The 14,129-nt window shown below is 38.9% G+C and overlaps 1 protein-coding gene across 2 annotated transcripts in view; it reads right to left on the minus strand.

Annotated features, from left to right (window-relative positions):
• The window catches only part of INTU (inturned planar cell polarity protein), a 49,022-nt gene extending 37,731 nt beyond the window's left edge, over positions 1-11,291 (minus strand). For both annotated transcript variants that reach the window (XM_085318260.1, XM_085318251.1), the window contains exons 1-2: positions 11,141-11,291; positions 7,901-8,487 (exon numbers count right to left, since the gene is read on the minus strand). In XM_085318260.1, the coding sequence (XP_085174386.1) occupies positions 7,901-8,487; positions 11,141-11,289 (736 nt within the window). In that variant the 5' untranslated portion in view covers positions 11,290-11,291. The remainder of the gene's footprint in view (positions 1-7,900; positions 8,488-11,140) is intronic.
• Positions 11,292-14,129: the final 2,838 nt, after the last annotated feature.

Consider the following 14,129-nt stretch of genomic DNA (forward strand, 5'->3'; position numbering starts at 1 on the left):
AAATCAAAAAGAACCTGAAGAGAATGAAGACAAGGTTCTTCTCTAATAAACTAGGCAATCACAACTTGCTCACTGGTATTTTGCATTAAAGCAAAATTCAATCTAATTCTTATTTATAGCAAAACCCAAAAGAGGTAAGTTTTATTATACAGACAAAATCTAATCATTCCTTGGTAGGAATTAAATCAGTTGTTTTTCTATTGCAAGTAATAGCAGCTTTTTCTATAACTATTTCCTGATATGCACCACAGTAAAGTTTTGGCCTGCTGAATCTTCAACAGAGCAACAATTCAAAGATAGGAAAGTTGAAAGTTAAATATTTAAAAACAGCTGAAGGAGCCTTTGCCAGAGCCCCAGGACTTGCAAGTTAGTAACCAAATGTGGTGTACTCAAGCTACACTAATATAATGAAAATTTATGAACAGAATTACTAAGGTGTGTGTCAGCAGAGTACCATGTATTAAAGATCATCATTCACAAATATAACAGAAAACAGAATTTGCTCTCCTAGTAATCTGGAACACTGTTTAAACAAAAGTTGTTTGTTCTATTAGTTCTGTTAGCTTTACTAGGGAAATTATGAATTTTGTTGTAAGGACAGCAGTCTGGTCATCTAATCCTCTGCTGCACAATGGTATTCAAACCAGCTGCACACATTTTGTAAGGACATATCCACCTTAGCACTTATGGGAATATATTTGTACCACATCTCACAGGGCAGAATATTTAGAGACACTTTGAAAAGAAAAGATTCCTCAGTATTTAAATGATACATATTCAAAGTGTTTTATTTATTTGATGCCCAATGTATGTATGCAAAGCTTTCATTGCAGTAATAAATATTTATTCCATTCTATTTGTAAAAATGTAATCACGCACCATAAATGGAACAGCTTTCCAGTAGACACAGCCAAAACAGTCCCATAAGGCTGTCCTCATTTTGCCAGAAAATGCTGCATCACTGTTAAACAACTGCAACTTGACGTACAAATGAGAAAGGCTACGTTTATCAGTACACACTTTCCAAAGGTATTTTGTTTTATGTTCTTTTTTTGACAAAGCACAGCAGCAATTAAATGAATAGAGACTATTAGGTAATAGAATGAAACACATCACTGACACAGTAGGAAGTATGTAAAATTATGAACATAGAATATCTGGAAGAAGCACATCACCACAAGATCTACCCAGTGGGATAATTAATGCCAGTGAGCATTTATATACACAAGTGTTCCTTTGTTAGATTTTTTTGTAACAATGTTTTCTTCGAGGATCATTTTCTTCCCTTAGCAGTGTGAAAAAAAAAGAAAGTGAGACTGACTTAAGTCCTTGGACATCAAGTCTGTGGAAAAAATATATATGAATGTACAAAGTTTACTCTAATTAGCTTAAATATGCTTCAAGCAATTTAAGTTAAACAAAGTAAAAGGGTAAATCATATTTGCAATTGTTTCAGTTGATTTTAAAAATTACTTTTTTTTTAACTTGATGGTTTGCAGAGTTAAGTCAAATTTTTTACTTGATCTTCCTAGACTAAACCAGAGATGAATTTCAGATGTAAAAAGACATTTTACTAGAGAGAAGTTGTTGCACAGATAGTACTGCAACTGCATTTTTCAGCGATTCTTATGCTCTCTGTAAAGAGGCGAAAAAAACCTCCAACCCACTCTTCTTAAGAACAGAGCTCAGAGTAATTTTTTTTCCTTTTTGCTGAAGTAGACATATATGCTTAGACAAAAGGCAGACATTTCTATAAAATGTTCTTTTCAAAAATGATCTACAATAATGTAGTTTCCCACCTTTTTAATCAAACCAGTTGCATACAAGAATTTTACTGTTGAGAATGGATATTATTTCACCTGCTTTTATTGGCTTGCACTTCTGCCAGAAAATACAAGGCTCAGTATTGTCTATCATGAAAGTCACTAGTACATACGTTACAAGATGAAGAACATTAGAACAAAGTCAAAGTCTTTTCCATTTTTAGAAGAGGCAGTATGCAGTGGCCATAGAKAAAAGAAAGTTTTTACTGAAGCAGCTCCAAGATATCAGAACTTGAGTCAATAAATACATCTTTAGAAAAATACATAGCCTTCTCTTTAAGGAATAAACTTTTTTTTTTTTTGGGGGGGGGSCAGTAACAAAGAATGAATAATTAAGCTTTTGAGTTCTGTCATTTATATAAAAAGATTTTTCTCATTCCTCAAAGAAGCTGTAACACACACGCCCATACGTTCTCCATAAAAAACTAAACAGACCTGAGTTTTACTAGAGTGATGGAACAGAGATAGATGACATTCTGGACTTTCCTGCTTTCTTTGTTCAATCTTTCCACTTTCTCCTTCATCTCATTAGAAAATACTTCTCATATCAAGTCAGTATTGTCTAATAACTATATATATTGATTGCAAACACCTGCTTTGCAAATGGATTTATTCCTGATTTCCAAAAAAAGAGAAAGTCTAGGAAAGTCTTGGGACTTTCGGCATCCTCACAAATGTTTATTCCAAATATGCCTACAGTTTTGCCCCATGAAGTACAGGTCTATTATCTCTATTAAGTCTACCAGTCCTAGAGATAAACCTGAGTGTAATTTTACCAAAAGCAGAATTTYTTTGCATGAAGCTAGGGGACACTGGTTGATAACTGAATACCACTTACATGCTGTGATGGAAAGTGAACATTTCTGGATGAATTAAAATCAGAACCATGCTGTTCATGTGAGAGAGACTGAGACTTTTTCATGAATTCTTGATATTTAACTTCCTCTGTTCTTGGTAGTGACTTAGAGGAAGTCTTATAAATATTCACATACTCCTTTCCAAAAAAGGCAAAGTGTGTAGAACACATTCTACTGAAGAAAGCCAGATCAATTACTTGTTTTATATGTTAAGAGGCTGCTTTTACCCAAACCAATGCTGTTTTGCTTCAAGAGGAGATTAAAAGAACATAAACGACATCCCAAACTCCACAGTGAGAACATAGCAAAGCTTATGCAAGCTCAGTATTTCTCTCTTAAATGTCCATCGTCTCTGCTTTAGGGAGCCTTTTCAGCAAATACACCATATATGGTAATCTCTTAAGAAAAACTCAGACTCTCACAGTATTATGGCTCTTTCACAGACATTTTTCTGACAGAAATCCTAATTCCATGTTCATCTTGCAGATGACAAAGACAGTATTTAACTTGACTTAGGAAGATGCCTTCAAGTCACTTATCTTTATGTAGATGAATTACTGTTTTAAACGACTGGTTTATRCTATACACTTTTAACAGATATACTTTCCTCTCTAGCAATGATTGCCTGTTTCACCAGTCCATGACCAGTCGCTGAATTAAGACATTATTCAGAGGATTTGAACTTTAGATCTCCCAACAGTGAGATCTGTGTTTTTACTATTCAAATTAAAAGAGCAAGGATTGCTTCTTAAACATTTCTTTGTTCAGGGGAAAAAAACAGGTAACTCTCCTATGTAACACCAGCAAAACTGTTGTATTAGAAACCCATAGAAAATCATCTATCAGTAAATGGGATTGGATCTTTCAGGTGAAGCTTGCACAATAACTTGCATCTTTTGCATACTCATTCAAGACTGAATTATTATGGTTCACCATTATGACCATTCAGAATTAACCCCTGTCCCTCTAGGTAGCTCTCACAACATTCTGACAGATAAAACTAGTGATCAGGTGAGAGAATTAATGCAAAATATTCAGATACTCAGTGACGAGTGTAATAAGAATTAGAGATACAAAAGTAACAATACTCTGTGGCAATGAAAGAGCTTTCTTGTATTTTGAGTGCCACTAAAATCACTTTTCCATTTATACCACTGTAAAGATGATCAGCAGAAACACTTAAGAAGTATCCATTGCTCAGAACTTGATACCTTTCAATCTAAAGAAAATAAATTGTATTATAATGGCTTTTCCTACCATAGCCTTCCTTTATCTGGACCTAAAAGTGAGTATCTGGTGGAGCTTTCTATTTTTCAAGACAATCTCAAAGATGAGACTTAATTTAAGAGCTTCCTAGAAAGTTTTACTTAGCAGACCAAGCTTTGCACGTTGTTAATAACGAACTCACTCAGGTAAGGAAAATGAATTTCGCCAAAAATACAAAAAACATTTAAGAAACTGAGATACAAGCAACTGCATTTCATCTTAACCAGAATGAATGTGACAGAAAGAACTTAAAATCAATGAGGGCTTTTTGTTTTTTTGAAAATTTAAGGTGGAGGGTGAACATGAAATACATGAAAGAGAAATGAACTGAAAAACTGAACACATGAGTAAAGAGGCAACCTTTACAGAGTCATAAAGCAGCAGCTTTTTAGCTTACAAAACTGTTATATGTACTTTCATATGGTCAGCACCTACATTCTACCCAGTTAATAAAGTACAGCAACAAGACTTATGACTTCCATATGCAAACTTAAAAAAAAATAATAATAAAATGTAGTGCACAAATAATGAACAGATGTTTTAAGTGTTGAAAGCTGTAGAGATACACATTTCCAAACTAACTGAAGAAGCCACCTGAATGCAGTGATTATTCGGGGGAAGAAAAAGCAGTTACTTCTACTAAAAATGTTAAAGCAATGACCACTTTATAACTGTTCATTCAGAGTGAAAACACAGAGAGTTTAGTCTCCCTTAGGTTCAGCCTTGCTGCCATTTAAGTGGCTACTGCACTTATCACTGAAATTAACTAATTTGCCAATAAAAATACAAATTAATCTGTAACTTGGCTATATTTCAAAATACTACAAACCCAAGTCTTGGAGGGAAAAAAAAACAAACGAGCTCAAATGTAAATATGATTAGCGAGTTAGAATATCCTTGGGCATAACTGCCAGAGTTTTGGTAGCAGGGGGCTGCAGGGGTGCCCTGTGTGGGAGGAAGGCAGGAGCTGGGCTGATGCTGACACTGTAAATACCCTATTGCCCACCCAAACTTCAGCCAGCCAGGGGAGCCTTGGYACCTCTGCTCAGACATGCTTAAGGAAGAGCTACAGCTGCTGGGGAAAGGGCTGGGGCCTGGAGGCGACCCGTGCCCCAACACGGACCACCTGAGGACCGCAGGCAGCCCGCACCRGGCAGGGACACCCCTGAGCGTCTGAGGCGGAGGACTCACGCTGGTGCAAAGGAAAACAAGAAAGAAGCAAGGAGCAGCAGGAGGAAACTGCTATGTACATGACCCCAACCTCCTATGTGGCCCTTCACTTCACCAAAGGAATTYGGCCCGAGGGAGCATAACCCATGGTGGAAAGAAGGGAAGTTAGACTAGGAAGGTGAGCAGGGGCGGCATTTGACTGAAATTCAAATTCAAAAGGCTAGGGGGTAAGGAAAGGTGTTTCCTTAGGTGTTTAACTGTTTCTTTGTTTTCTTTTTCTTAATACTTCAAACAGAGAAGTTTTGTGTTGATAGGCAGAAAATTCAATTCAGTATCAACTCCCTGAGCCAAGACTGTCTTGCCCATGACAAACGCTTGATGCAAAATGGTCAACAGGAAGATTTATTTCAAAGTTATTTCAAAGCACATATCCTCAGATGGAAATGTATTTGGTGTTTACTTCGGAAAGACTACTACAAAAAGGGCCTGCATCATCACATGCTGTTAAAATAATCAAAAACAAGCAAGAACAGATTAGTGTCTGTGAATAGGCAGGTCCACAAAGATGAACAAAGTTATAAGCAGACTGAGCAACAGGCACCACGCTGCACTGATCAAGCACTTCCAGTTTGTGAATGGCTCGATGAACTGCTAACTTTGTGCAAATACTTGAATTTTACACTGGCCACAGAAATATTCCATACTGACTACTTCCACAGCTGGCAACAGAATTCCCAAGAATTGCTGAATTGCTTTTAACACTTCAAAAAAAAAGGGGGGGGGAGAGAAAGAGAGGAAAAGGCCAACAAAGGGGCAAACTTTTCCTCTATTTTTCATAGACTCTTCTGATCCTGACAAGGTCAGAAGTTGGACAGAAATTTTCTCTACAGAATTACAGGTATTTCCAGATCAGGTTTTGGGTGTATAACTATCTCGTCCTCTGATGTGCAATGTGGAGACAGTAAACCAGACAGCTTTCTGTCAGGAACAAAGATTTTTACTGTATATTCTTTATGCCAAAAGCACTGAAACCTAAGCATCTAATTTATGCAAAACATCTCTGTATCTAGACACCACATAAAAATTTTAGAGTACTCAGTGTTCACTACAGATGTATAATTTGGAAGTATTTTTATATGAAAATAATACATTTTATACTGTTGGCATGGATTACAGCTCATTTTCTCAGTTTAAAGCGGAATAACTGCAGTATGCCTGAAAATATTTGTTTCCAACATGCAAAAACAAGCAGTATTGGTTGATGATAGCCTACGACACCAGGTTCTTCAGCTAAAGTTAAATATTCTTCTATTTAGAAACAAGAAAACGAGAAAATATACCATACAATTTTGTTTGTCCCTCTCATGCCCAGAAAGTATCAAGAGCAGCAAATATAGATGCCCAGAAAGTACCAAGAGCAGCAAATGAAGGACTACCACCATTTAGAAGGTTATCTCCTAGGCCTTGCATTTGCCTATGCTGTTCTGCCTTCATGCTTGTTAAAATTAACAAAATTAACTTAAAGGTTATACACTGTTATACTAATTAGGTTAACACTCATTAAGTGCAGCAGGTCAAGCTGAAAATTACTTCCTCTCTCCCTCCTCTTCCCTCTCACACCTGATTCTGCACTCTCCATTTCTTGGCTAATCAGTTCTTTCTGGTAAAATTTGAGTTATACAATCTTCCCCCAGAGTATTCTTTAGCATCCCTACCCAAAACACATGCTAGAAGAATCAGCTAGCAAAAGCACAATTTGTCTTTCTACACACACAACACTACAATTTCAAAAGTGCTGAAGCTGATTTTGTGGGATTTGTGCTACTATAATATTCAGATTTTTGTGATCCAACCAACATCACGTATCTTTGCTCTCTTCCTCCAAGGGAGTGCTCCCCTTGATGCTACAAGTGGGAGTTCTTGCTTCCGCTCCCTCACAACCGGCCACAGGAGCTCCTTGCCCTCACTTATTCAAGCTCTGGTGCTCATTAGACTTTCTGTGACCCAGTTTAACCTACTAGATCAGCAAAAAAAATAGACAGTTTTTCTTCTGGGTTAGTTTTCTGCCAGGTTATTTAGTTGCATCAGCTCATGGAAGTGTCTGAGCCAAACCAGCACAAAAGAGTGCTGCTRCACTGGCTCTCTGCCTCCTCAAACAGCAGATTCTCTGTATACGAGAGGCTTTACGATCACAACCGCCGAAGGAAAAGCTTTTACTTTGCTAAACAGAAGAATATTCAAATAGGATTGTGAAGAGGTCTATAACACATGAACATACCTTATTCAGCAAGTTTTCCTCATTTTTTAAGTTCTCAAAATCCATATAATGCATATACAGTAGAGCTTCTTATTGTGGAGGGGGGATAAAAACAAAATACAGTATTTGACTGACTGAAGTTTTTCTGCAGCTCCACTTATCTATTTGAGAGAGTCCTGCATTAAATTCAAGTTGGGAGGGTTTCTCTGTTTTTCTTTCCAAATTACTAACTTCAAGTTACTTACTCCCCATAAGCTTGAAGGAAAGTCATCTTCTTAGTATCTTAATTCCTTCTAGTTTACATCATATGTTCTCAGAACCAGTAATATGGTAAAATTGAACAGGAAACAAAACATGAAATGCAAGGACATTTATTTAAAATAATACTTAAGAAACAGAGAAGGTAGTCATTTAAATAATGACTTAAGTCTCAGGAATATTCCAGTCATCTGCTTTTCTCAAAAGCATACAAAAATCTTCATTTCAAAGGGAGACAGCAAAAGTTAACTGTTTATTTGATTACTTACCAATCAAAATTTGACCAGTTTTAATTGCTGAACTACCTGGCACCAAACCATGTACTACAAGCTTCTCTTCACTATTTCCTCTGATGCCTTTATCCTTCCCGCCTTGTTTTTCTGCTCTTCTGCTGCTCCATGAAGACTGATGAACAATCCCTACTAAGGCCTCCAGCAGCCTGAGCTGCTCCTCTCCTCCAGTACTGCAGAGTTTTCTGGGATTTACATAAACATATATATCTTTGAATTTTTGCTGGACATTGACACCTATTTTCTGAGTGGACTGGTGTTTCAGTATGGAAGTAGGACCAGCGGAGTGCCCACTGCAGCTTCCACTGCCTTTTTTACCAGAATGCTTTGGTAAAAGATTCTTCTTTTTTAAAAGTTTGGCGAATTTCTTCAGTTCATATTTTCTTTCTTTTCGTGATCCCTCTTGAATAACTTCAGCTTCATTTTCACGAAATCTGACATGATTCACTGCTGGCATTTCCGGACAGCTGTTTTGAAGCAGAATTTCTTCTTCACTTTCACTTAGTTCTACATAAAATAATTCTCCATTTTTCTGCACGCCATCCAGCCACTCAGGCTCAAGATCACTGGGAAAGAAAGAAAGAAGAATGATCAGTGATATCTCTGATACAGAGGGCTACTGTGCAAGTGACATCCGTTTACTTCAAGTAGAGTGGGGATAAGGAGAGCGTGAGGGAAAAAAAAGTGTTATCCAATATTCCCTTTTGTTAAAATTCTTGCTCCTTTCACATTCAAGTTTTAATAACTAATATTTCTGGGCATGATGAGGCTTTCTCTTACAGGAAGAGTACCATCCTATTTGTCCTCTCCCCTTATTTTTACTGTACATGTTTAAAAGGATTGCACTGCAAGCCCTTGAAAAGACTAGATTAACATTTWAAACCCACTTTTACAAAAAAAAGAAAAAAGAAAACTATGATAACACTTTTTTAGACATTTGAAAATAGTTCACTCAAGTTCACAAGCAAATAGAAAACAGAAAAAATGTAAATAAGCAATGCTGCTATAGCAAAAGTTTGGCTGTTGGAGCAGATAACTTATAAGTCAACAGCATCATGCTGTCGCAAAGAAAAGGCAAAGCAACTGAAGGATGTATAACAGGAGTACCATATGCAAGACAAAATATGTTTTTGTCCTAATTTGGCAATGGCCATGTGTCAGCCATGTCCAGTTTTAGACAGTACATTTTAAGAAACACATAATTACTAGAACAAACCAGTACAGAATGTAATTACTTGAACAAACCAAAATGGAGACTTACATAATAATCAAGATCATTTACCACACACAATTGTTAACGTATACTTTATACTACAACTAGTTATACTTTATTGAATCCAGGAATTACACTTTGTTTAGAGATAGAATTAATACAGAATTCAAATATACCATTAATTTGAATATACATGAACAATACAATACAGCTCCAAGGTCTAGCTAAGCAAAGAACAGTATGCACAGACACTGCATCACAGCAATTTTAAGGGGGCCAAGAGAGGTTCTGACTGAACAAAGAATATAAAGAGCCATCCAATATTATTCCCTTTTGGAACACCAGTGACTTAAAGAAGTCTACTGATGATTTCTTTAAGAAGTACCAATATAAATACCATGCACTTTCTCTAGATACATTATTTTGCCCAAGTTGATGCTCTTAAAGGAAGAGGTAACTAAGCCCCCACGCATGATAGTTTAAATATTCTGGATTTAGCTACGGTCATGAGTAAGCGAGAATTTGTATCTTTGCAAGTTACTACTCAAAAAAGTATCAGCATGATAACAACACTTAATGAACATTGAGGCCAGACAGCTATCTGAGTGACTTCTCAGAAGGTACTATATAAGAAATAAAATGACTTTATTATTAAATCACACATTCTGGTACATATAAAAAAGTGGGGGAAACGATATTAATAAGGAAACATTAGAAATTTACAACAAAATAATATTTAGGCTAGCAGAAACTCCTGTGGCATGTGATAGCCTTTTAACTCCCTTTTCAAAAGGCACTGTGCTCTTTAGAAATGCTTTTTTTTCTATGCAGCACAAGTCAAAATTTCAGTTTGCACAGCAATTCATACACTCATGTTCTCCAGCTTCCTCGCTGATTTTTACTGGAACCTATTACATGGTATGGGGGCGGGGGCGGGTGGGGGGAAGAGAAAAAGAGAGATACAGGGAAAGAGAAAGACGCACAAAGTCCAACTAAAATATGTAGGTGCTTGCCCAGCAGCTCTGCCTCTCACTGAGCCAGGTGGATGGGACAGCTACAAAACAACCTATGTTGAAACATGCTTCATACCTCTCCCACAGAAATTTTCCTTTTTTTTTCCCCACCATATTATATAATGAAAATACACGCAAAATAAAATGCTATCCATTAGACCTTCAAACACACATTTGAAATGACAGCCAGACAGTAAATTTTTATAAAAATCAAACAAGAAACTGCTGGTTGTGTGTATGCCTTTAGAAGTACATATTAGTATAACTGGTATTACACTGTCTTGTCTTCTCACCTCCCATTTCCCAAGACAGATGATTAAAGAGAAACGCATCTCAAATGATAAAGCATTTTTAATATTATATGAGCCAAGTCCATTCTTCCACTTATCTCTCTTTGGCAGTATCCAGCAGGAATACAATTGATCCAAAAATTGCCTATTAGCTAAACTAATACTGGAGCTCATCATGTTACTTTTAGGGCTACTATGCCAAAACCCAGTAGTCTTAAAGATGAAAAAATACATACATTTTCTGCATGTAGAAATAGTACTACCAAAACCAAATGCTCTTCTTACATACAATCTGATTATAGTTCAGGATAGTTTCTGAAGGCAGAATCGTGTTCTCAGCAAGAAAAATACGTTCAAATAATAGTTGGGGGGGGGAAGTTTCCAGAGGGAAAAGGGTGAAATGAACAAGTTTTCAATGTTCGTCTGTAGAGTACAATAAAGGCTTTAGTCTCGCAGGCATCGGCCGGGTCTAACCGCACGCACTTCAGTCTCAGAGGACGGCAGTAAGCGTCCGCAGCCGCCGGGGCCTGCGGTGGGCCCCGGCTGCCCCGCGCACAGGCACCCGCTGTCGGCTCAGCGCCCCGCTGCCGACCGTTGGCGCCCCCGGTAACGGCCGCCGCTGACAGCAGCTCCCAGCGGCCCGCGCGCGAAGGGCCAGGAGCCCCGCGCTCCCCCCACCCCCCCTGCTTCGCCCCGCCCTTACTCGGAGCTCGCGGACAGCGAGGCGGTGCACGAGCCGCTCTCGCTGCTGCTGCTGCTGCTGCTGCTGCTCGCGCGCTCAACGGCTTCTCCGCGCCACGGCTCCATGCCAGCCACGGCTGCGCGCCCGCCGCCGCCGTCCCCGGACGCCATGACACCGCGCCGCCGCGTGACCAGCGCCGCGCGCGCCCATTGGCGGCCCCGGAGCGGAGCCATGGAGACGGGGGAAGCTTGAAGCGGCAGCGGCGTGCCCGGGCGGTTCGAGTCTTCGCAGCCCTGCGAGGGGAGCGGCTTTGGGGAAGGCCCAGCCTCCGCGCAGCGCCGAGCTCCCACGGCAGTTAGCTCCTGGGGGAAAAGCGCTCGCGCCGCCCAGGGCCGCCCGCGCGGACCGTTAACGGGCGCTTCGCCGCCGGTGATGGCCGGCACCCGCGGAAAGCCCCGCCGCCGCCGCCCCGTCCCGCTCGGCAGCCGGCCAGTCTCTGAACTCAGCGCGTTCAGAAGCGGTAATTACGGCACGTACCGCAGCCCGGCGCTGGAGGAGGTAATTGTAGTTTTAGCGTAGCATCTGGCAGAAGGACCCGCTCTCCTTCCCTTTTTCACTCGCAGGGATAATAAACAAACACTTGGAAGTGCCCAACCTCCCAGTTTACTTTCTCAAAACAAACATCTAAGCTTCACCAGTCTCTTGAAAATCAGAGGGTCAAAAAGGAACACATAATGGAGAACAGACTATTTATTTAGTTGTCTGATATTAAGGCCTCAGCAACAGTCGCATAAAAGAGACTATTAATGAAACTCTTGGTCCTGGGGTGAGCCTCAAAGCACTGCTTATAATCAAAAACTGATTTGGGAAGAGAATCCTGGGTTAAGCAATAATTTTCATCACATCAAATGGTTAGCATTGGCATACCTCTGTGCTTCGTGTTATGCTTTATTATAATCATTTAAAGAGCCATGACAGTAAAATCACTTTTCTTCAGCTTAGTCAGGAGAGCAGTTAAGTTGCGGAGGAAAATGAAATACTTTAGACAGACTCAAACAAGGTAGATGATTGGGCATCTTAACGGTAAGGTCTACAAATGCAAAATCATGCACAATAAACGGAAAGGGCAGGGGGAAACCTACTGAATTTACAGGACTTAAATTATTCACATCCATGAAGAACAAGACCCATAGCAACCCTGCAGACAACTTGCTGTGTAGCTATGTCAGTAAGCCTATCAAGATAGCATGGAGCATAAGGAAAGGGATGGAGAATAATTGTTGGAACATTTTTAATACTTTGGATTTAATCTTTGCTCAGTGGGATATTTGCACAGCTTCAGCAGTGAGGTTTTATAGTGCTGGAGCATACCGCAGGAGTCTCAATTCTGGTATGAAATTCCTGTGCTTTAAACCGTCTTAGGGAAACATTTGCTAATAAATACAAATTCAAGTGAACTAACAGACAGGAATATTTTGGACTCATATTCTTAACTATGTGATTAAGGCTTCAACTGGAGCAGTTGGAGATACCCTAAACTAAATTTTGTTAATTTTGTGACCACTTATGATTCTGAAGTGCCTATAGAAGATTTCTTTTACAGATTAATGACTGTTGTATGATTTTAATCACATAAATCTTCCAAAGGAGACAGAAATATTCCTGCCTAAAGAAAGAAAAAAAAAAGCAGAAGTTTAACAGTATGATTTCATTCAGTTTAGGACAGGACATGGTAGAAAATTTAAGTTTTTCCTATCTTAGCTGGCAACAACCACTTTACTCAAAGTATACAATCCATGCATGGGGGACAATTCCTAAACAGATTCAGACCTTCAATTATTTGCAATTGGCAAAATGCAAGCTTTATACCAACCTTTGTTCGTTCCTTGCTTCCAGAAAAACAAGTGGAAAAAATAAACCTTTAAAAAGTGCCCAGCATCCCAAACAATTTTCTTCCTCAAAACAGTCCACATAAACAACATTTTCAAAAGAGCCTAATGACTTGGGATTTTCTAAAAGGGATACTGCCAGAGTTAGAGTTTGAATAGAGGTAGGTGACATACGCAGTCCCAGCCTCCCTAATTTCACTTATATTTGCTAGTACCTTTAATGCAGTGAACAGTACCAAAATGTTTCTATCAAGAAGTGATAGTCTATGCCAGATGGTTCTGTTAGTTATGTTAAATATCGCTGAGTTCAAGAGTTGGTTAATTGTTTCCAGTTGTTTTTTCACTAAGTGAGAAGTATGGGCTCTCCTGAAAGGAGGAAGTCTTACACTCTTGTGCTGTTTTATAGAGATAAGCATATCATGAAGGAAAAGATGTCGGAAGATTTTGGTCCACTGAGAGAAGCAGTTAGGAATCATCTAAGTATTTTTCTGAAATGGTTGGGAGATTTTTGCTGCTGGAGGAACAATTAAAAATGGAAAGACATCATGTATCTCACAAAGCAGGGTTTATTTTAGTGGAGACACAGATTTTCCTACACAATCCCTCTTGTAAAGAAAGCCTCTCACAATTTATTGTGCATAACTGTTAGAAAGAGATTTGAAATAGTCTTCTAGCAGATCCTTTACACTTAGCCCAAGTAGTTGGGCTGATGCTTCTAAGAAACCCATGAGCCCCAGAACTCCATAAGCCTTCCCTGTTAGCTTGCTATTATTAACAAGCAGATGGTAAAAAATTGCCACAGGGCATCACTGGCACCAGTATTACTACCTTCCCTTACTGGACAAACAGTTAATGAACATTTAAAAGTGGACAATTAAAGAACACTCTCTTTGACCTAAGGGTTGTTCTGATTAGCTGTTTCTGCAAGGAACTAACTCCATGTACAGACATTAATTTCAGAACAAGAGTTCCTTGTTTCTTTTTAGCTTAACCTGCTTCTAAAGTTATTGTGCTTTAAAATTTACAGCCTACCTTGATTCAAATTAATATTCAAGAGTGGATCAGGGTTACAAGAAAAAGTGTATATGAGATACCAGAGAGATACACTAGTCCTTTCTAAT

This window comes from Rhea americana, unplaced genomic scaffold (assembly GCF_003343005.1).
Source record: "Rhea americana isolate MKP2758 unplaced genomic scaffold, rheAme1 scaffold_116, whole genome shotgun sequence".
Lineage (NCBI taxonomy): Eukaryota > Metazoa > Chordata > Aves > Rheiformes > Rheidae > Rhea > Rhea americana.